Source organism: Lissotriton vulgaris, chromosome 8 (assembly GCF_964263255.1).
Source record: "Lissotriton vulgaris chromosome 8, aLisVul1.2, whole genome shotgun sequence".
Classification (NCBI taxonomy): domain Eukaryota; kingdom Metazoa; phylum Chordata; class Amphibia; order Caudata; family Salamandridae; genus Lissotriton; species Lissotriton vulgaris.
The window spans coordinates 1240402375-1240424620 of NC_141696.1; the positions used below are offsets into that span (position 1 = coordinate 1240402375).

At 44.0% G+C, this 22246-nt stretch overlaps 1 protein-coding gene across 1 annotated transcript; it reads left to right on the top strand.

The window, feature by feature from the left end:
* The first annotated feature begins 5382 nt into the window (after positions 1–5382).
* LOC147698544 (uncharacterized) lies at positions 5383–6507 on the top strand. The gene has a single exon (XM_086936255.1). It carries the CDS (start codon positions 5383–5385, stop codon positions 6505–6507), a length of 1125 nt encoding a protein of 374 aa, XP_086792381.1.
* The last annotated feature ends 15739 nt before the right edge of the window (positions 6508–22246 follow it).

Here is a 22246-nt window from a genome sequence, read left to right on the forward strand (position 1 = left end):
AATAAAGTTCAAGTTCTTGTGCATAGTCTACAAAACACTTAACAACCAAGGACCATATGCTCTCAAAAACCAATTAACACCCTACATACCCTGCAGACAGTTACGCTCTTCCACCTTACACCAATTAGTAATTCCTCTAACAAAAACAGTGTCCTGGGGTGACCGCCGCTTTTCAGTGGCCGCACCCATACTCTGGAATACCCTTCCTCAGTACATCTGGACTAGCCCTTCACTCCACCAATTTCGAAAACTCTTAAAGACATGGCTCTTTAATCAGTGGGGCGGTGACTACACATAGGAGACAGATGATTTTTTAGCGCTGAGACGCCTACGGGTATTTGCTGCGCTCTATAAATGTCATAAATAAATAAATAAATACACTGTCTGCACAGTGAGTGCTGAAACCTCCAAGGATAACTCGGCACAGTGTTGTTGTGAGATCTTATCTTCGCACCGTTCTAGACATAACACATATGCAGCTGCTGCCAGAATCTGGCTTTATGTGGGTTTTATATTGCTTTGCTGAAAACACAGAAACACACTTGATGGTGCTTCACTGGTGGAAGATGATGTGATCCTCTGCCACTGAGATTTTGAGGTATGGGCCCGTCCTGCTAAAACCCAAAAGAGACCTTCATAGATGTATTATATTATGCTAAATTGGGAGGGTGAGAAATAGGTGTTGTTAATTCCTATTCATTTCAGCATTTTAGTATGCTGTCACCGTTCGCTTTCTATGGACTAGTAACTATGCTGATAACTTTGATTCTTATAATATGTTTGCTTGTATTATATAAGATACTGCGTTTGAGAACCCTGGATTAGTAAATAAAGATTTCAAATATGCACGTGTCCTCTTTTACTCCACGTTCTAGTTTGAAATGATTATAGAGCGAAAAAGTGTTCATGTGTTCCACAATACCTGAGGTATTCTAAGTTCATGTTCTGGTTTGTCTAAACTTTGGGAGTTTGTTATGACCAATGAGACACTGTAGCTAGCTCGGTAAGGGGATTTTGGGTACTGAGGTGAGTTTTGGCCCATCCTAATTCACTGAGGTTCCAAATCTCTATGCACAGTTCTGTAGGAGAACGAAATTCCCGCTACATGGCGCTACATGGTGCCCAATGTTATGATTTCGTTGGGGGTCCAAGTCAAGTTTTCGTCTCCATACAGACCTGAGGGTGTAGTGGAACGAATGAACCGTGACTTAAAGCAATCTTTGACAGCACGAGTTATAGGCACTAGCAGAAACTGGTTGGCCCATCTCAATGGCGTGCAGCGTGCTCTTAATAATCTCCCTAGAAGGTCTCTGGGTGGGCGGACCCCATACGAAATGCTCTTTGGAATCAAGATGTATGTCCCTGACCTCGACGGTCTAGACTGCGTGGCCCAAGCCACGGCCTTTGACGTAGATGAACATTGCAATATTTTACAGGATCTACAAAAGACCAGAGACAGTCTTGCAAAGGAACATTTGCCCTCCACATCGGATGATGTGTTGTAGATCCCGGTAGTTGGCTGACTACCCCAAGTTGGAGAACTGGTTCGAGAGAAGATCGATAACAAGAAAGAATTTGGTCCTTCCTATCGAGCTCCGGTTCCCGTTCTTGGAGTGACGGGCACAAGAACAGTCATTTTACCACCACTTCCAGGTCGTAAGGAAGACAGGTTTATCTCAATTGACAATGTCAAGATACACAGGGTGGCCGATTTTCATAGTATGACACCGGCGGTCTCCTGTCCTTCGATTGTGAGATATTCTGTTTTCACCACTGCTTCTAATGCTGAGCCAGAAGTGGCCCTAGAGATGCCTGCTGTTTCCAGTCCATTATTAAATACTTTTCCCGTTAATAACATTGATGAATTGGATTACACATATCCAGCTGACTTATCGATGCCTGATTTGCAAACGCGTTTGGCCACAGAATCCAGATTCTCTTTTGACACTGTTTTAGAACATTCAAAAAAGCCCTCACTTTTACAATTAATGCCACTTTATTTGAAAAACATTTTGTAATCCCCTTTGCAGTGGCGTCACTAGGGGGGTGCAGGGGGTGCGGACCGCACCGGGTGACACCATTGCATGGGGTGACACCGTTACGCTGTGTAGCACATCTCTGCAGCCTCATCTCACCTCTGCTCGGCTTTATAATCAGGAAGTCTCCAAGCAAATACCAAATAATTGTATTTTTTTTAAACAAGATGTTATTAGTTTTAAAAATTCCGTTCGTAACGAAAATGTAGTTGAGATTTTAGAAAATAATTATTTGAATGTGATCGTCTCATATTCCATCAGAGGCATATTTTTATAATAGCTATAGACACTGAATGTCCTTTCCGCGGAGGGTAAACAGCCCGAGCCCTCATGTCTGAGCCGAGCCCTGAGACCTGCAGGGGAGAGGGAGAAGACACCTTTAATATCTTCCGGTGATGCAACTCCGTGTTTGCAGTTAGATGTTCCCAACAAACAGCCTTCGCACGTTGGCATTTTTCACCAACCAATGTTTACAGAATCCCCTTCCTGACGGAAGTTCAAATCGAACTTTTTTACTTTGAAAGATCTGTCTTCATATTTCACGGTCTGAGAACACGTCACCCTTGTGGACAAGGAAGTCACGCATTTCCATTTGGGTAAGTTGCGTGCGTTATATTGTCTAGTTGTTTTTTCTATAAACACAATATACACATTTCATTTTCTTTACACCTTTTTTTGTCACTGCTTGAGTGTAATAAATATCAGATGTTTCCCAGAGTAATATCTAATTGACCAGCTACAAGTGGTCGGCTCCAGTGATTGTGAGGTTTTCTAAGATTAATCTTTCGCAATGCATGCAACAATTCTAGTTGCACATTTGGCGCCGCGCAGCAACACTACATGACAAAAATGCGAATTATACACTTGTAATATCAAATAACCATCGGTTTCAGTTTTCCAAATGTGACTATCCCTTTTCAACCCACACACAGCTGTCCCAAGGCCGTGCAACAAAGCAGCGTATTACTAACTCATCACTGAACGCCCAAATTAGAAAAAAGTGACTTCCTAACAGTTACAAGGAAAGGGTTAAAAGAGCAGCAGGCGGGGGAGGGGGGTGCAGGCGGAGGGGGTGGATGGTGCAGTGGATGGTGCAGGCAGAGAGGGATATGGTGCAGCCAGAGGAAGAGATGGTGCAGGCAGAGGGAGAGATGGTGCAGGCAGAGGGATAGATGGTGCAGGCATAGGGAGAGATGGTGCAGACAGGGGGTGAGACGGTGCAGGCGGAGGGGAGACTGTGCAGGCGGAGGGGAGACGGTGCAGGCGGAGGGGAGACGGTGCAGGCGGAGGGGTGACGTTGCAGGTGGAGGGGAGACAGTGCAGACGTAGGGTAGACGGTGCAGGTGGAGGGAGAGATGGTGCAGGCAGAGGGTGAGATGGTGCAGGCAGAGGGTGAGATGGTGCAGGCAGGGGGGGAGATGGTGCAGGCGGAGGGGAGATGGTGCAGTCAGGTGGGGAGAAGGTGCAGGCGGAGGGGAGATGGTGCAGACAGAGGGAGAGATGGTGCAGGCAAAGGGGAAATGGTGCAGGCAGAGGGAGAGATGGTGCAGGCAGAGGGAGAGACGGTGCAGGCGGAGGGGAGATGGTGCAGGCGGAAGGGAGATGGAGCGGACAGAGGGAGAGATGGTGCAGGCGGAGGGGAAATGGTGCCGGCAGAGGGAGAGGGGGAGATGGTGCAGGCGGAGGGGAGATGGTGCGGACAGAGAGAGAGATGGTGCAGGCAGAGGGGAGATGGTGCAGGCAGAGGGTGAGATGGTCCATGCGATAAGTCGTGAGGGGGTGACACCATGAGTTACCCGCACCGGGTGACACCAACCCTAGTGACGCCACTGCCCCTTTGGACATATATTTGGCTAGTACTTTTTTCAATTTACCTTTTTATGTCAATTGGTTTTGTGTTTTATTTTTTCCGCCTTATCGATGGACACTATGTCGAAGAGAGAACATACATTTGGCATCTTAATGGAACTTTGGCCCCACTTTCCTCGTCACATTCTGCACACAGACTGAAGAGAGAGACTTGAATTTTGTTAACATCACTGCTTGGCCTGTTCTTGATGGGATTGTGTGGGATGCAGTTAAATTTCAAATCCATGGCCCTACAGAAGTGGTTAATGTCCCTAATGTGCTCAGAGTGAACATGGGGGATGTGGTGAAACAAAACATATGTTCTGATGATTGGGATATTCAGGCCGTAGAAGCATTATTCTCTGATTTGAAATAATATGCTGCCTTTGATGCTGAAGATTTATATTTAGAATCTGGTAATTATGGTGAATTATTTTGCTTTCAACATTTTGGCAACCATTATCTGCATAAAACAAGTTCCAGAAGGGGTACTGTAAATCACACACAGTGGGAACATTGCCCAGCACCGTTACGAGGCAGCTCTAGTACATTTTTTCAAAAGTACACTTATTTTACTGTCTTTAATCAATCAAGTCCGGAGTCATTTTATTTTAAAATGACACAAAAGTCCATGTCCAAATTTAAACTTACCGATAATAAATTGTTGTATTCGAAGTCCTTTACAGATAAAGTAGCTGAAGAAGGCTATGAACTATGGAAGGAAAGCATTGACCTTAAATCAGTTTGGGGTTCTAAAAGTTGGCAGGTACAAGGCGTTGATGCTTTGCACCGTACATGTCTCATCCCAAATCATATGTCGTTTTTAAATTCTACTATTTTTCAAACAACATGCTTTGGATTGGCAAGTTCTAAAAAATTAAATACACCTAATATCCCTGATTTGGAGGAATATTCCGGTTGGAATAATTTTACACAGTTTTCCATTCGAGAATTGCAAACACTGTTGCACAATTAGCCCTTTAATATATCCAGTATGGATTCAAAGGGTTGGCTGATGTGGCACAGAAGCTTTGATTTGTGCCAACGTCGCTTTCTGGGTTTAGCTGACGGATTTACACAAGTCAGGCCTGATCCCCGTTTGGATACTGACAACTCTGTCACCACTTACTCGGTAGGCAAATTGTGTCAGAATTGGCTACAACATTCTACGTTGGCTGCAGTTAAATTACATCTATCCAAGCTGACTGGTGATGTTGATTTAAATGATTTCATAAAAGGTCCGGCTAGTGGTAGATCTAAAAGATGGATTTATGCGATTTATAATGAAATCTGGAAAACTTCACAGGTTGAGGCGGCTAAGCGCCTTAGGGCAATTGATCAAGCTAATTTGGAAAAGGTGGTTGCAGTCGTAGATAATAGTATTAACATGCTTTCTTCACGGATCTACACGTTGAATAATATTGTGTCTTCTGTTGTTGATATTGTACATGATGAAGTGTCTGTATTATACCATGGTCAAAATCAATTGTGTTCCATTATGCAATTTGCGTGGACCCTGCAGACGCTTAAGGCAGGCAAGGTGCCTTGGAATTACATGAACGTTTCCTCCCTCTTTGCCCCTTTTAATTTGACAGACAAGCAACGCATGCTTTCAATGCGTGATGCATCCTTTTCCATGTTACACATTGAGAGGTTGGAATCTTTACCGTTTTCTGTGGCTGAAGCCACTGCTGCAACGTGGCTTATCCACGGGTTAATCACATTACCATTTGCTTTGTACAAATTTACAAATTGTATGCGATATATTGCGATAGGCAGATATGAACCATTAGGTAGCTCATTTCTCCATGAGGCTTGGTCGCTTCCGTTCACTTATCGGTGCCTGAAAGACGAGAAAGAGGTTTATCTTAATGGTGAGGAATGCACTGAGACACCTGATCATTCGTTAATATGCAGACACATCCAGTTGCACGGTTCTTGTAACCAGGACCGCCCTAATTTGGCCTGTATTTTAAAAGGTACTCCTGTTCCCGCAATCATTCCAACTTTCACATTACTGGCGAATGGCAGTTATTTAAAATTGAATAACGAAGAATGTTGTGGGTTAGTTAAAGGTATCGCTTATGTGGTAACAGTATCAGAACGTGTGGTGTGTTGCAAAAACGTTCTGTATCCACCCACACATGGGAATTCAGATGTTTCCATCTGGCCGCGCATCCCAACCTTGAAGGCAGAGTTCAATGGTATGAGTAGAATAAGAGCCCTTTTGTCTCAAAAAGAGGTGGCCCTGAGTTCGGCCCGAGAAACATTTGTCCTTCACATAGCTAACACGTGCACAGAGATGCAGGCGCTTTTAAATACTGATTTGCCGTTACATTTCAGCGAGCTGGTTCATCAAATCTTTAATGCCTCCTCCACTTCTGGCCTCGCACACTTTTTAAAAATAGTTAGCAGTGGTCTCGTGACTTCCTTCGAGAAAATATTTGGAGTCATCCCTGCTTTCTTTCATTCTATATTTTCAAGCCTGTTTGGTGGCTTCCCAGTTTTGCTAGCATTGGCTGCAGGCGTTCTGGTGATATTTTGTTTTATTAAAAATGGATGCCCGTCCTGCGCTCGAAGCCGCACAGCCCCTCCTGTCACTGTTTCGCAACCGGATGCTTGATTACTATGGCGCACTGCCGCTTGCGACTTTAAGCACGGCGTTTGGATTATCGTTTCGGTTTTCCTATTTCACATGTGCCCAGCCTGTGTTTCATTGCCTGAGCTGCGATTTCGACTGGGCCCTTGATTTGTGTCTCTGCAGGACGGTGTCTCCTGACGTCGATTTTAATCATCTGATGAGTCTCGTAGTTACTCACGAGTTGATTTGTTCTGGCGAAAGGATTATGGCCTTGGCAGCGATGCATGGACTAATGGGTCGCTGGGACATACTCGCAGCAGTGCATGAGTTCTTAGCACAGAGCTTTCTTGAGAGCCCACCGAGTTGTCCTCTGATGATGCTAGAGGATCCAGCGCTGGAGGAGCACGTATGTTCTTTCCCACTAATTAATTGGATGGCTGAACTGTTTTCGGTTGATGACAGTGATTTCATGCTGGAGGCTGTTGCTGCATATTTTGTATATTCAGTCCTGTCCTGAGAAGCCTTTGGAACTTTTCCTACTAGCACGTTACTGATTGCATAATTTTTTTATTAGGCGGTACTTTTTGCTTACGAACAATTTTTTCTAGCCCCAGGCCTATTGACTTGAATGAAAGTGGGCCTTGAATTGAAAAGTTTAAAACTTTTTTGTTTGGCCGCTATAATGCCATAGCATCTGCATTTGGATATTACCGTAGCTCATTATTATTGAACTCTGCTTTCATGTTATGCCCCTGTTCTGGTCTTACATTACCTTATTTTTGACCGTGCTCGGATCATTGGGGGGGTGTCATATAGTTACTGCTTTTCTATATACTGTATTAAGTTAGCATGGGCTTATTAATTGTTTAAACGCCATGTTTCCTTTTGCTTCATTTTGCACACGACACATAATTGTTATTTTAGCTTTCAACCTAGAAGAGCATTGTGATTTACTTGAGAATAATATGTTATTACTCTGATATCAGTTTTGCTTGGTACACTGTCTGCACAGTGAGTGCTGAAACCTCCAAGGATAACTCGACACAGTGTTGTTGTGAGGTCTGATCTTCGCACCGTTCTAGACATAACACATATGCAGCTGCTGCTAGAATCTGGCTTTATGTGGGTTTTATATTGCTTTGCTGAAGACACAGAAACACACTTGATGGTGCTTCGGATGCAGAGAGCTGGTGGAAGATGATGTGATCCTCTGCCACTGAGATTTTGATGTATGGGCCCGCCCTGCTAAAACCCAAAAGAGACCTTCATAGATATAATATATTATGCTAAATAGCGAGGGTGAGAAATAGGTGTTGTTAATTCCTATTCATTTCAGCATTTTAGTATGCTGTCACCGTTCGCTTTCTATGGACTAGTAACTATGCTGATAACTTTGATTCTTATAATATGTTTGCTTGTATTATATAAGATACTGCGTTTGAGAACCCTGCATTAGTAAATAAATATTTCAAATATGCACGTGTCCTCTTTTACTCCACGTTCTGGTTTGAAATGATTATAGAGCGAAAGAGTGTTCATGTGTTCCACGATACCTGAGGTATTCTAAGTTAATGTTCTGGTTTGTCTAAGCATTGGGAGTTTGTTATGAGCAATGAGACACTGTAGCTAGCTCGGTAAGGGGATTTTGGGTACTGAGGTGAGTTTTGGCCATCCTAATTCACTGAGGTTCCAAATCTCTATGCACAGTTCTGTAGGAGAACGGAATTCCCGCTACAACATAGGCAAACTCTCAAAAACAATCACTCTCTCCTTGCCAGCACAGGCCCTGCAACACGACGATCACTACACAGCTTTTCAGGTCCAAAGAATTCATTGGCATTGCATATCTTAGTGGTGCTAGGAAAGAATGAATAGCTCTTCCTGGGGATTGTGCTTTGCTCCTTGAGCCTTCTTTGTGAGCCAAGCTTCACCTCAGGTCCGTGTATTCTCCACTGCATTAACTGCCAGGCCTCAGAATCAGGTAAAGCACCCCCTGACCTCAAATTCACCCACGGAGTAGGATCAGTTGCCTAGAGCAGGGGTTTTTACAATATACAGTCAGTGGATTATGAAAATGGGAGACCAAAATCTAATACGCTGTCCAACTCATGTGTGCACGTGCATACACACACTCACTCAAACATATAGTTCACTACCAGATCAAATGTAGCGAACGTACATGTAATGCGCATAGGACCTGTGATTGCCACGGCAGTTGTGTTTCTGGTTCACCTGATAACTACTAGAGCAGTGGTCCCCAAACCGGTCCTGGAGGGCCGAATCCATGCCAGATTTTTAAAATAACCACATGTATCTCAATGGGGATATCCCAAAAATCTGGCATGGATCCGGCCCTCCAGGACCGGTTTGGAGACCCCTGTACTAGAGAAATCTCTCCAACTTAAGGCTAATACTGTGGGGCTCACAGGTAAAATGCTGGATAATTAACAACAAGCATTGACACATCCATTGCTTTGTCTTTGTTTTATACTGTGAAAAGCTAGGAATACAATGTGTGAAATGCCTGAAATCCTTTCAGCCACTGACAATTGCTCAGGCCGCATCCAAGTCCATTATTTTGCGCCCACATGCCCTAACAGACAAGAAACAACTATATTCAAATCAGCTTTTGCCCAGCTCCAATAGGAACAGACAAGCCCGAGCTACCATGCCAAGTTTCATCCTAACTGGTCTGTGTGGGCCTCGTCAGTAGGGCCCAGCTTGGTTGCAGTTGCACTCAATTCTGCATAGCACACCTATGTTTCAAAACTTGGATCAAGTTTCAGCTTTACCCTGATTCCATACTATAGGGGCTCTTTGGAGCACCTCCTTCCATTGGGAAAAATCCCTCCATTAAAATATTGCACATTACATGTTCATTAAATACAAAAAACATACAGTACTTTGCAAAACTGCAGACCTTAAAAGAGATGCAGAATGTTTCGGATTCTTTTAATCTGCGAATGCCCTCTTTGAATAGCTCCAGCTTTGAAAATAATGTATGTGATATAAATATGAATTTGCATGAATACAGAAAAACATTTTCAGGACAAAGAATGAATCATTCTTTTCAGCCTGCTTGAATTGCATTTAAATAAATAGAGTTCGGGTTTCCTGCTGCAGACCGTGCTCCTTTTACATTCTCTCAATTGTTCATTTGAATGTCGCACAGGCAAATGGCTTCTTTGATGCTATAAAGCAATCAAGAGTTGAAAGGTGGGCAGTTAACTTGTGTTGCTCGTCATGCACAACCTTAGTATTATTTTTTTTGATTCGTTTAATCTACAGATCGATTTTCTGTTGAAATCTGTAAATTATTCCGCTGATTATGATGAATGTTAATATTGTGACAAATCCATACATACAAGAAAAAAAGTGCAATCGTATAATTCACGCGGCCTGGGTGAAAAGGTCTTCATATGTGCCATCAATCAAACAGGACAGGTACGGGACAGCCAGCAACAGTAGTATAAAGGACAGAACTATTTTTGATTGCAGTGAAGTGTCTTTATTATTTTTCATAGAACAAGGACAGCCAACACGTGTTTCGCCCCCTCTTGGCGATTTGCGCCGGGGCTTTCTCAAGGCTAGTTTGACTTTTACGACGTAAATTATTTTGGTTTCCAAATTATTTCAATGTCCAAAATATGATAAATACAATTCTTCAGGAACAAACATTCTTTTGTAAGGCTATTGCCCTCTTGGGTCCCTGCTCCTATTACTCCGTCGACATGGCAGTTCTCGGGTTGAAATAATTTGGAAACCAAAATAATTTACGTCGTAAAAGTCAAACTAGCCTTGAGAAAGCCCCGGCGCAAATCGCCAAGAGGGGGCGAAACACGTGTCGGCTGTCCTTGTTCTATGAAAAATAATAAAGACACTTCACTGCAATCAAAAATAGTTCTGTCCTTTATACTACAATTTTGAAAGAACGGATATTAATCCTGAAAAACTCTTGTGACTTTCTATGGAGTACACACTTACCATTCCTCAAACCTGTCTTTCTACATGAAGCCCAAGAGGTCCAGAGCTTCGAGTGTGTCTCCATTCACCTACCAACACAGCTTATTTAAGCGTTGTTCAAACCTTGAAATCCTTGGACCTTTGCTACCTTACCCACAGCCAGCAACCGTACTGAGGCAACAAGGTGGGTGGTTGCACTGCACGCCCTCCCCTGGAGCTGGATGGTACTGCAGGCTGAACTTAGTTTGCATAATCAGAGGTGCTCACCAGGGGTCCCAGGTCGGTCTGCAGTTAGAGTTGTAGGTGGTGCGGGCATTGAACCAACGTGCACACCTAAACCCAAGTGCCCATCATGCCCTACTGTAAACTAGGCGGGAGTGGCACGGTGATGGATAGGACCTGTCTAGCCTGGTCTCCGGAAGCTGCAGGGACGGGCACTTCAGGTGTTTTCAAAGCTACCTAAACCGACTCCGTCCAGTTGTTGCACGCATCAGCCAACAGGAGCGGCCATTGGAGGGCCAGCGCAACAAGCTTGCTCTGACAGAGATAGGAAGACGAGGTCGGTATTGCGCCCTGGGCCACGCACATATGTTGCCACTATCTCTGGCCTCTTAGGATTGTCTTTTGCCCGTGGTGTTGGTACCTGGCATTGGTGCCTGGCAGGGTGGCCAAGCTATATATAGGCTCCCATGTGCACATTATTACCTGCCCCAAAAGAGCATAGAGACGATTTGGACCCATCTGTGCTGACCATCGGCATCAGCATGGACACGACACCCAAGCGAGCCATGGCAAAGACAGGTAGCCCAAAGGGGTACACTTGTGTAGAGGGGGAAATACTGTACACACTTGTCCATGGCCCAACCCCCCAAGATGAGATAGCCCAGCAGCTGAACTCATCCGCCAATAGGATCTGGCTGTCTGTGGGCCTGTGCGGAGGTCCCTTGCGTACTCTTCCAGTCCTGCTACTGGGAAGATCTTGGATGTGCTATTGCAGACAGCAAGGACACATCTCCGACCTGATTGCCACTGCAATACTTTTTCAATACTACTGCCTTCAAATGTACTACTCTCTTCAGATGATGACTGCACCCTTGCACCACGTAGACTGCAGCCCACCCGGAGACAGAGCAATATCCATTTCAACATATGTGCGCAGCATCACTGTGCAGTTAATGCCATGAAATGGGAGCATGCTTTTATAGCAGGCCTGAAAGTGCAGATGTGCATCTCTATGCATCCTGTGTCCTCTTCTTTAAAAAGCCCTGTAGGTCATTGCACCCCAGTGACTATGCCATTAGATCACAACAAGGCCAGCTATGTGCGCTGTGTTCCTACCCCCTTAAGCACAAAGAGGCAGGTTTCTATAACTTGAGGATCTCACAGTAGTGTTCAAAAACAGAAGATACTTCCATAATTCACCCCAAATCTTTCACAGCTTAGGAAGGGTCCTGGAAACCCGGAAAGGAAAGACAACAGGTTCTTTTTCTTTTTGGTGGTGGGGGGGGGCGGTTTAGCTATTCCTCTGTAGTCAGACATGTTCAGGATTCACTCCAGCGATCTGAAGTTTCCTAGGTGTAGCTGACTTCACTCAAGGCATAGAAGTTAAACATGAGTAGGACAGCTATGCACCCGAGTTCCGTGTGCAGGATGTGTTGCGGGCACATCCTGGACCAGGAAATCCCAAGGAATTCTGCTGACACCCCCCCCCCCCCTAAACCCCCCTCCGCGCCCCCATCTCCCAGCAAAAGGAAGACACGTGAAAAGGGGTTAGTAGAAGGGAAGGGAAAGGAGGACACAAGGGCTGGGGTGATTGTGCAGAGTGAGGGTCCTAGGATGTGTCAGCTGTGGTGTGAGTGCAGCTAGAGCTAAGGTGACGTGGCTGCAGCCTGGACAAGGATTGGCGGGGTGATAACCTGCCCGCAGGGCCATAAACACAAACAGGGGTCTGGTGCTGAGAAGCTGCTACCCACACTGCCCTTTGGCGGCAACAAGAACAGTTTTCCACTGTTGCAAAGTCCTGCTCTTTTTTCTTTTATTAAAACCCTCAAAGAAATTAATCTCCATACATACACCTGTCCTCTGTGTTCTCTTAACTTTCAGTCATGAAATATAATTCATTAGAAAAGAATTGTGGGTTCTAGATTGTCTCTAACTATTTCCAATAGTGTATCTCAGGATGGCTAGAAAACATGGATTCATGGAGCAACTGGCATAAACCAAGCACACTATTTCTTGATAAGCTCTTCTGTAACTCCTGAGGATCACAGTTCCTTTAAGAAGGCAAATATACTGCAGAGTTGCCAGAATTTGTTATTTTTCCTGAACACTATTGTGCCCAATCTCTTGGTGTTACAGAAACGTGTCGCCTGTGGCTCTTCTTTTAGTGACCTCTTGTATTAAATCTGTCTCTTCGAGGTCTAGAAGAGACTACCAGAGGATATTTTACAAATTAACGAGAGACTGCTAGTTGTGTGCTGGAATCATTTTGGTCTTTTTGGACACATAGTTAAAAAGATCTCGGGCACCTGCACTTCCCAAAGTAAGAGGAATGGTTGTTACCCAGAGTCCCCGGTGATACTTATGTATTTTGAACAATCTTTGGAGAGAAAGCATGCTACATGGTACACAGGCCAGGGTGGCCAAACTGGGCTTGAGATGGTAATTGGGTCCATTTACATTTGCTCAGACCTCCCGGAATTGTTTACCGCCCTCAACTGCATGCGCCCTCTTGGCCCAACAAAGCCCATCATTGAACACAGAAGAGAAACAATGCTTGGCAGCTTTCCTCCAAGGATCCTCCGCATGCTCCTAAAATGCTTCCCCACCTGGTATCATGACAAAGGGAGTCGAGCAGCTCCCCTTTTTAGGTCTAGCTGGACAGCACAGCTGCCTGCAGACTTACTGTTACCAATCCCTTGACATATACATGAGAGGGCTTTGGGTCAGATGTATGTCGTTACAACGCATACTTTTAAAACGCATACATTTACAACGCATTTTTTACACCGCAACATCCATTACAACGCATTCCACTACAACGCATGCCATTACAACGAATTCTTTGAAACTACCTTTACAATGCATTCCACTACAACGCATACTACATTTACAACTCATACCATTACAACGCCTACCATTACATTGCATGTATGGTAAGTATTGGATAGTGTAGGGGTAAAAATTACTATTCTAATTCCAGGGGGTGCAACAGTAGGGTAAGTGTTGGATAGTGTAGGGGTAAAAATTACTATTCTAACTCCAGGGGGTGCAACAGTAGGGTAAGTATTGGATAGTGTAGGGGTAATAATTACTATTCTAACTTGAGGGGGTGCAACAGTAGGGTAAGTGCTGGATAGTGTAGGTATGCGTTGTAATGGTATGCGTTGTAATGATGCGTTGTAATGACATGCGTTGTAGTGGTATGCGTTGTAGTGACATGCGTTGTAATGGCATGCGTTGTAATGGATGTTGCGTTGTAAAAGTTTTGTTGTAAAGGTAGTGCATTGTAAAAGTTGCATTATAAGTGTTGTTTCCCCTTTGGGTCAGCCCAGAGAAATATTAGTCTTTCACCCAATGCTATTGGTTGTTTGGTGTATATATTCTACATCAACTAAAAAGGGGGAGTGAGAAGCAGTAACAGGGTTCACTCAATTCCCCAAAGACTGAATATCAACAAACAAGGTGAGGGAACCCTTCATCTGATCCCTCTTCTTCACCTTTCTTGGGGGAATCCGCTTGGGTGTTTAAAAGGACTGATCCATTGGAATTTCCAGTGGGCCGCTTCATCATTGAATTCTCGTCCAGATACCTAGTACATCTGCACGGGCTCGACCCTGCAAACCAAGGGAGCTCTTTGGGGTCAAGGGATCCTCAAATGAAAATTGTCTGAGGCATCCCAAGAGTTTTATTGAAGAGGGACAGACAGATTACATGTCGGGCTCCCTCACGTTGTTATTGGTGTATACATTCACCTCCCGCGGTGTGCTTGCTATGCAATGCACGAGGGATGATTTTAAATCTAAAAAATACACTAACTCATGACACATAAAGTGATTTGTCTCGTACAACTATGTAATACAGAATGTAATCCTTTTTTATTTGCGTTTTTTCACAGCAGTAGCTTTTGTTCAATGTTTAGCCAGGATGGTGTGCGTGTATAACCTTTTACTCATTGTTTCCTGTCTGAGTCCTGCCTATTGACTTTCTGTGTACGTCTCTTTTCTGTCGTGCTCCATTTATAGATTTTCACATTGTTTTCTCCAACTGTATCTCATTTATTGTTCCTCCTCATCTGTTTTCACATAAAACAAGGTTTACCAAATGCAATAAGTCTGACATTAATGAGCTAACACATGCAAATACAGGCATTCACATATACTTTTTCCATATGTTAGCACATACAAACAGAGCCTACCGACTTTACCAGTTCTTGTTCTTAACTTTTCATCAGAAAGGAAGACCAGAGATCTCATGGCTGAGTCACTGCCTTCGGAGCTAGGTCACTTTAGTTTTAATCACTGCTTCTGTGTTTAATTAGCGAATGTGTGATTCTGAGCAAATCATGTTATCCCCCCGTGCCTCTAACTGAATATATGGAAAATGTAAATGTGTTAATTTATGCAAAAATATGTAAATATGCCTCTTATGTAAAAGCCAACTGTTCTGGTTACTGTCCTAATTGCATACACAAATCCTGGTTTCCATAATCCAAATCGTAGACTATCACTTTCTATATACAGTTCCTCATATTTGAGATGCTACTCCTTCGACAATATTTGAGTCCACTGTTCCTAAGAAGTAGGCCTGCTATATAAAAACGACTCATATGAAAATAAATACAATGGAAACTGGGATCCATTTGGCTTGAAAACGTAAGATAGTTGCCCTTAGATTGACTTCTCATTAAAAAGCTGAGTGATGGGAACTTTAGAGCGCCCCTAAATGCCAAGAAGATGCTTCATCCTTAGAAAGGGGCTTGCAGGAACATTACCAGAAAGGCATGTCAGAGGCTTTAGTAGTGCTGCAGGTCAACACTTTGTAGGGCTTCTCTTTGATTTCCGATCCAAAGATGCTCGTAAGAAGACATGAACTCTGGGGAAGACAAAAAAACAGAATTTGTCTCCATCTTGTGGTATTGCTGCAATAGCTGGAACATGTCAGGCCTCCAGTTTTATTATTTTAAAACATTCTGTAAAAGGAGAGCGGGGTTTCACAATGTGTAGTGTTGCTGGGCTCCCATTGTGACCCCGGTTTCTGGCTCTCCGGGGCAGTGGGGTCACTCCAATAGCATACATTTTCTCTGTCCACGCACGTGCACCTCTCACCTCTTGATAGTTTGTTTTTTTAAACATATGCTATTAGTTTTTATGTTTTAACAGGTATATTCATAGCATATACTGAGCTTTAAGACAGTCACACAGTTGTGGTTGGCATAAATATATTAACTGCCGCACATCTCATTGAAGTTAGCATGTATTTCATGTTGTTTAACAAATAGCATGGTAGATAGTTGCTTTAGCATTTTGATACAAAACTACAGCTAGTTCATGGGGTCTGTAATCTGGTTGGCAAATATAATTAGATAAACAAAAAGAGGAGTACCACCATAAAGAATCAAGAGAATTCCTAATGGGGTGCGTGACTGACAAAAGGAAAGAATTTATCCTTTTGTTAAAAACCCCTCACTCACGAGCCTAGTGGTGACATGCTTCATCATCGGGGCCTACCCTGGCGGCCTAGCGTCACCAGGGTGTACTACAACACCTGAAATACAGTGGAGCGGGTTGTGAGTGTAAGTGCAGAAAAAGGTGTGTTAAAAATTGTCCTGGTTTAACTTAGTGGGAAGATTCATTTTATTTACAAGCAACTGGCCAATATTAAAAAAGTGTCGAGATACTATGAGGGTAGTTACGGCCAAAAGTATCTCTGTATGTGTACTGGTCTACATGTTTCAATCTTATATGGAATATGCCAGGTTTTCGTCAGGACCAAAAACAAGGAAGTGGACTGTCTGTGCCCCCTAAAAGGCGCACCCAATCCTAATTCCTCGTGACCCAGTTAGCAAAACTCGCTAATGGTGAAAAGCTCTAGCCTCAGTGGGCGAGCGTGTGTAATAAAAATCAAAAAGACCTGTGCGGAAGAAAGAGAAAAACGAACATCCATCAGACGTGATCAATATTACATGCCTGTTACGTTGTGCAGTATCGTGTCTCTGTGTCTTCATGCTTCATGCCACTCTCATTAGGAATTTGTGTTGGTATCTGCGTGATATAGTCGTGCTATTCTTAGGCCCACTAGGGGCATGCTATTTTGCCAACTCACGCATACTTATCAAAAGGTGCGTGCTCAGTGGCATACACTACTTTTATTCCAATCTCGCGCACGCTTAGTAATTATAGTGGCGTGATATCTAACTCTCGCATGCCTATTATTGTGGTCGCGAGGATCGTTTTTAGATGTGCATAGTTTACCCGTAAAAATCAAGGGACACACAAGGACTTACTTACATAAAACACGGAAAACAAATAAACATATAATGGTAGAAGGGAGGCGGCTTACTCCTATTCTAGTGTCTGTTGCATCGGAGGGCAGGGAGTGGTGTCACCACTTAATGAAACGTATTCTGCAATTACATGGAGGCAACTTTTACGAAAAACGGTTGCCGATCAAGATCAGTCGCGTGTCACGGTAGATTCTGGACTCGGTAATGGTGGTGAGTCTCAGAAACGAAAAAGCATTTCTGCTTTACTTACAGTTTTGTCGTGATGGAAGAGGCCAGTTACCTACATCTCTCCTCCGCTGCCCCGCAACAAATGCCGGGGCTCCTGTGTCTGTTAATGTCAGGAGCCGGCTTCCGGGGTGGGCGGGGTTCGTGTCACGTGGGCGTTGCCAGGGTAACCGTTGTCTGTATTATGCTAGGGGTGCCGCACTCGGCCAAAAAAGGTTGTGATAACGCGCCCGTGGCTGTGAGATGGTCACAGAATGACGCTATGATGTGGGAGCGTTAGCAGGAATTATCCATAAGTTATTGTTGGACCGTTGAAGCGAACATGGCAACGTTGTAATAAATGTGCATATTTATGGATGGAGATAATTTGACAACAGTCGGCGCTATTAAATTATGAGCGTCTGGCAAGAAGGTATTAGCGCCGCAGACTGCGCATATTGTTGTGCCTATTGTAATGCCATGGATTGACCATAACGGATGTTTGGTGGTCAATGAATTGCATTAGTGCATAGGTTGATCTATCATATTGAGAAGTAATGGGAGTGCCATTCTTGACGGATCAAACAACCAATGTGGTTGTATTGATGGAATTATGCGGAGTTGGATATTGTAGGGCGTCCGGTGTCACCTCCACCCAGTATGCCAGGCTGGTTCAGAGTGGCGGATGTGTGAGGATATAACACCGTATTACAAAAAAGTCGTTACTTCTGGGTGGCAGGCTTCAGTGGTTTGTAGGTATCCCTGGGTACTAGTTATTTTAAAACAGAGGCCCAAGGAATATTGTCGTTCAGGCCTATCTTATGTGTCGAAAGCCTGTAGATCCATCGTTGTTCCTTTTCAAACAAGCGGTTCTGTAAATTTGGACCTGGTTGTACTTGTTCTATTACTGTCCATTGCATATCATTTGGTGTATGATGTGCCCTGATACGTTGCTTTACCTTGCGCGTTGTCATGCCTATATATGGTTTTCCACACATGCATTTGATCATATACACCACATTGCTGCTGTTACAGTTGGTGTGTGATCCCTGTTCCCAGGTTTTGCCTTCTTCCAGGTTGAGGGTTTTGGTGTTTTCTGAAAGGTGGCATACACTGCAGTCTCCACACTTGGAGTGTCCTGTAACAGGGGGGGAGAGCCCCCAGATTTGTGTTATGCTGGGATTTGTATTGGTAGTTGTTGTCTTGGGTCTGGTATTTACTAGGCTATCTTTAAGGCTCTGCGCTTTTCTGTATGAAAATAGCGGTTTATCCCATTGAAAGTTTCCAGAATTGAGTATAGCCCAGTGCTTATTTATGCTTCTGCTCACTTGATTGGATATTGCGTTACAGGTGGTAACACATGTGAGTGGTGTTGTCTCATTTTCCTCTATCTTTTCTTCAAGTAGGGCATCTCTGGGCTGATTTCTTGCCCTTTTCTGGCATTTGTTTACAATTTTGGATAGATAACCCCGCTGTTTCAGTTTTTTGGTGAGATCCTCAGCTTGGTTTTTGTAGTCTGTCAGTTTGCTACAATTCCTGCGTAGTCGGAGGTATTGTCCATAGGGGATGTTTTTCCTGAGTGGACGAGGGTGAAAGCTTTCGTACCTCAAAATGTTGTTTTTGGCTGTGGGCTTGAAGTGGGTTTTTGTCATCAGGAGTTCCTCTTCCCTGTTGATCTCAAAGTCCAGAAAGATCATCTTGTGCCTGTCATAGCAATGTGTGAACCACAGATATGGATCACAGGTATTGATCCAACTTATGAATTCCATGAGTGTCTCTTGTGGGCCTTGCCAGATTGCCAAGATATCATCTATGTATCTACGCCAGAATTTGATGTGGGTAGCATAGGGATTGCCACTTGATAGGATGTATTTCCGCTGAAAATCATACACGTAGAGCCCTGCCACACTGGGGGCAAAAACACTGCCCATGGATGTGCCCCCTGTCTGGAGGTATAGTGATCCTTCATATTCAAAATAATTTCTCTTGAGGGCAAGAGTGGCACATTCCAATATGAATTGCTTATGTGTGTGGTGTTCCCAGTTGGCTTCTTCCAGAGTTTTTTTTGAGGACAGTTATGGTGGCATTCTGTGGTATGTTTGTATAGAGGCTTTCGATATCAAAGCTCACAAGGATGGTGTCTTCCTCCATTTTGATGTTATCTAGGAGTACAAGTAGGCTTTTGGTATCTTTTAGGTATGTTGAAGTACCCTGCACTATGGTCTTGAGAAAGAAGTCACAGAACCTAGATAGTGGTTCTAGCAGTGAGCCGATCTCCAATACGATTGGTCTTCCTGGTGGGGGGATTTTTCCTTTGTGCATTTTGGGGACCACGTAGAAATATGGGATTTTGCCTTCCGTTTTGCACAGGTAGTCTGCCTCCTGTTTGGAAATCTTGCCTGCGGCTTCTGCTGTCTCCACAAGTTGTGTGATTTCAATACGAAGGTCTTCTGTGGGGTCAGATTGGAGAGGCTGGTAGTTCCTGGCATCTCCTAGTAGTCTCCTGCATTCCATGTTGTAATCAGATTTGTCCATTAGTACAAGGCCTCCGCCTTTGTCTGCTGGTTTGATTATGATGGTGTTGTCTGATTTTAGATCTGATATGGTGCTGTTTTCTGCTCTGCTATTATTCTGAAATAGCTTGGTTACTGTCATTGATTCAATGTCATTGAACACTGCTTGCTTAAAGGTGTTAATTTCTACTGGAGTTGTGTGAGGCGGTGGTACGAATGTGGACTTGATTCTTAGTCCAGTCTCATTGGGTACTTCATCGGTGGCATCGGTGTTATGTTTCCCAAAAAATGCCTTCAGTCTGAGTTTTCTGAAAAATTATGCCAGTTCACAATGCAGCTTGAATTTGTCCAAAGCCGCTGTTGGGACGAAGCCAAGTCCCTTGTTAAGGACCCTCGCCTCCGTCTCGGTGAGCGCCCTTGATGATAGGTTAGTTACTAGCTACTCGCATTGCTTGGTCCTGCCTTGTTCATCCCCGCTTTGCTCCTGGTGTAGCTGCCCACCGGGTCTTCCTCCTCCCATTGGACATTGTTCCCTTGTTTTTTGCGTCCTCTTCTGCGCCTGCCTCTGTTGGGAAAAGGAGGACAGAATTGCTTTTGCTGGAAGGGGTATTGTTGGAATGGTGGGCAGCTACACCAGTATCATTTTTCAGAAAACTCAGACTCAAGGCATTTTTTGAGAAACATAACACTGATGCCACCGATGAAGTACCCAATGAGACTGGACTAAGAATCAAGTCCACATTCATACCACCGCCTCACACAACTCCAGTAGAAATTAACACCTTTGAGCAAGCAGTGTTCAATGACATTGAATCAATGACAGTATCCAAGCTATTTCAGAATAACAGCAGAGCAGAAAACAACGCCATATCAGATCTAAAATCAGACAACACCATCATAATCAAACCAGCAGACAAAGGTGGAGACCTTGTACTAATGGACAAATCTGATTACAACATGGAATCCAGGAGACTACTAGGAGATGCCAGGAACTACCAGCATCTTCAATCTGACCCCACAGAAGTCCTTCGTATTGAAATCACACAACTTGTGGAGACAGCAGAAGCCGCAGGCAAGATTTCCAAACAGGAGGCAGACTACCTGTGCAAAACGGAAGGCAAAATCCCATATTTCTAAGTGGTCCCCAAAATGCACAAAGGAAAAATCCCCCCACCAGGAAGACCTATCGTATCGGGGATAGGCTCACTGCTAGAACCACTATCTAGGTTCTGTGACTTCTTTCTCAAGACCATAGTGCAGGGTACTTCAACATACCTAAAAGATACCTAAAGCCTACTTGTACTCCTAGATAACATCAAAATGGAGGAAGACACCATCCTTGTGAGCTTTGATATCAAAAGCCTCTATACTAGCATACCACAGGATGCCACCATAACTGTCCTCAGAAAAACTCTGGAAGAAGCCAACTGGGAACACCACACACCTAAGCAATTCATATTGGAATGTGCCACTCTTGCCCTCAAGAGAAATTATTTTGAATATGAAGGATCACTATACCTCCAGACAGGGGGCACATCCATGGGCAGTGTTTTTGCCCCCAGTGTGGCAAGGCTCTACGTGTATGATTTTGAGTGGAAATACATCCTATCAAGTCACAATCCCTATGCTACCCACATCAAATTCTGGCGTAGATACATAGATGATATCTTGCCAATCTGGCAAGTCCCACAAGAGACACTCATGGAATTCATAAGTTGGATCAATACCTGTGATCCACATCTGCGGTTCACACATTGCTATGACAGGCACAAGATGATCTTTCTGGACATTGAGATCAACAGGGAAGAGGAACTCCTGATGACGAAAACCCACTTCAAGCCCACAGCCAAAAACAACCTTTTGAGGTATGCGAGCTTTCATCCTCGTCCACTCAGGGAAAACCTCCCCTATGGACTATACCTCTGACTACGCAGGAATTGTAGCAAACTGACAGACTACAAAAACCAAGCTGAGGATCTCACCAAAAAACTGAAACAACAGGGGTATCCATCCGAAATTGTAAACAAATGCCAGAAAAGGGCAAGAAATCAGCCTAGAGATGCCATACTTGAAGAAAAGATAGAGGAAAATGAGACAACACCACTCACATGCATTACCACCTATAACGCAATATCCAATCAAGTGAGCAGAAGCATAAATAAGCACTGGGCTATACTCAATTCTGGAAACTTTCAATGGGATAAACCGCTATTTTCATACAGAAAAGAGCAGAGCCTTAAAGATAGCCTAGTAAATACCAGACCCAAGACAACAACTACCAATGCAAATCCCAGCATAACACAAATCTGGGGGCTCCCCCCCGTTACAGGACACTCCAAGTGTGGAGACTGCAGTGTATGCCACCTTACAGAAATCACCAAAACCCTCAACCTGGAAGAAGGCAAAACCTGGGAACAGCGATCACACACCAACTGTAACAGCAGCAATGTGGTGTATATGATCAAATGCATGTGTGGCAAACCATATATAGGCATGATAACGCGCAAGGTAAAGCAACGTATCAGGGCACATCATACACCAAATGATATGCAATGGACAGTAATAGAACAAGTACAACCAGGTCCAAATTTACAGA

What these genes read in the sequence shown, in the direction of transcription:
- LOC147698544 (XM_086936255.1), top strand. Translation starts at nt 5,383, where the DNA reads ATGCAATTTGCGTGGACCCTGCAGACGCTTAAGGCAGGCAAGGTGCCT.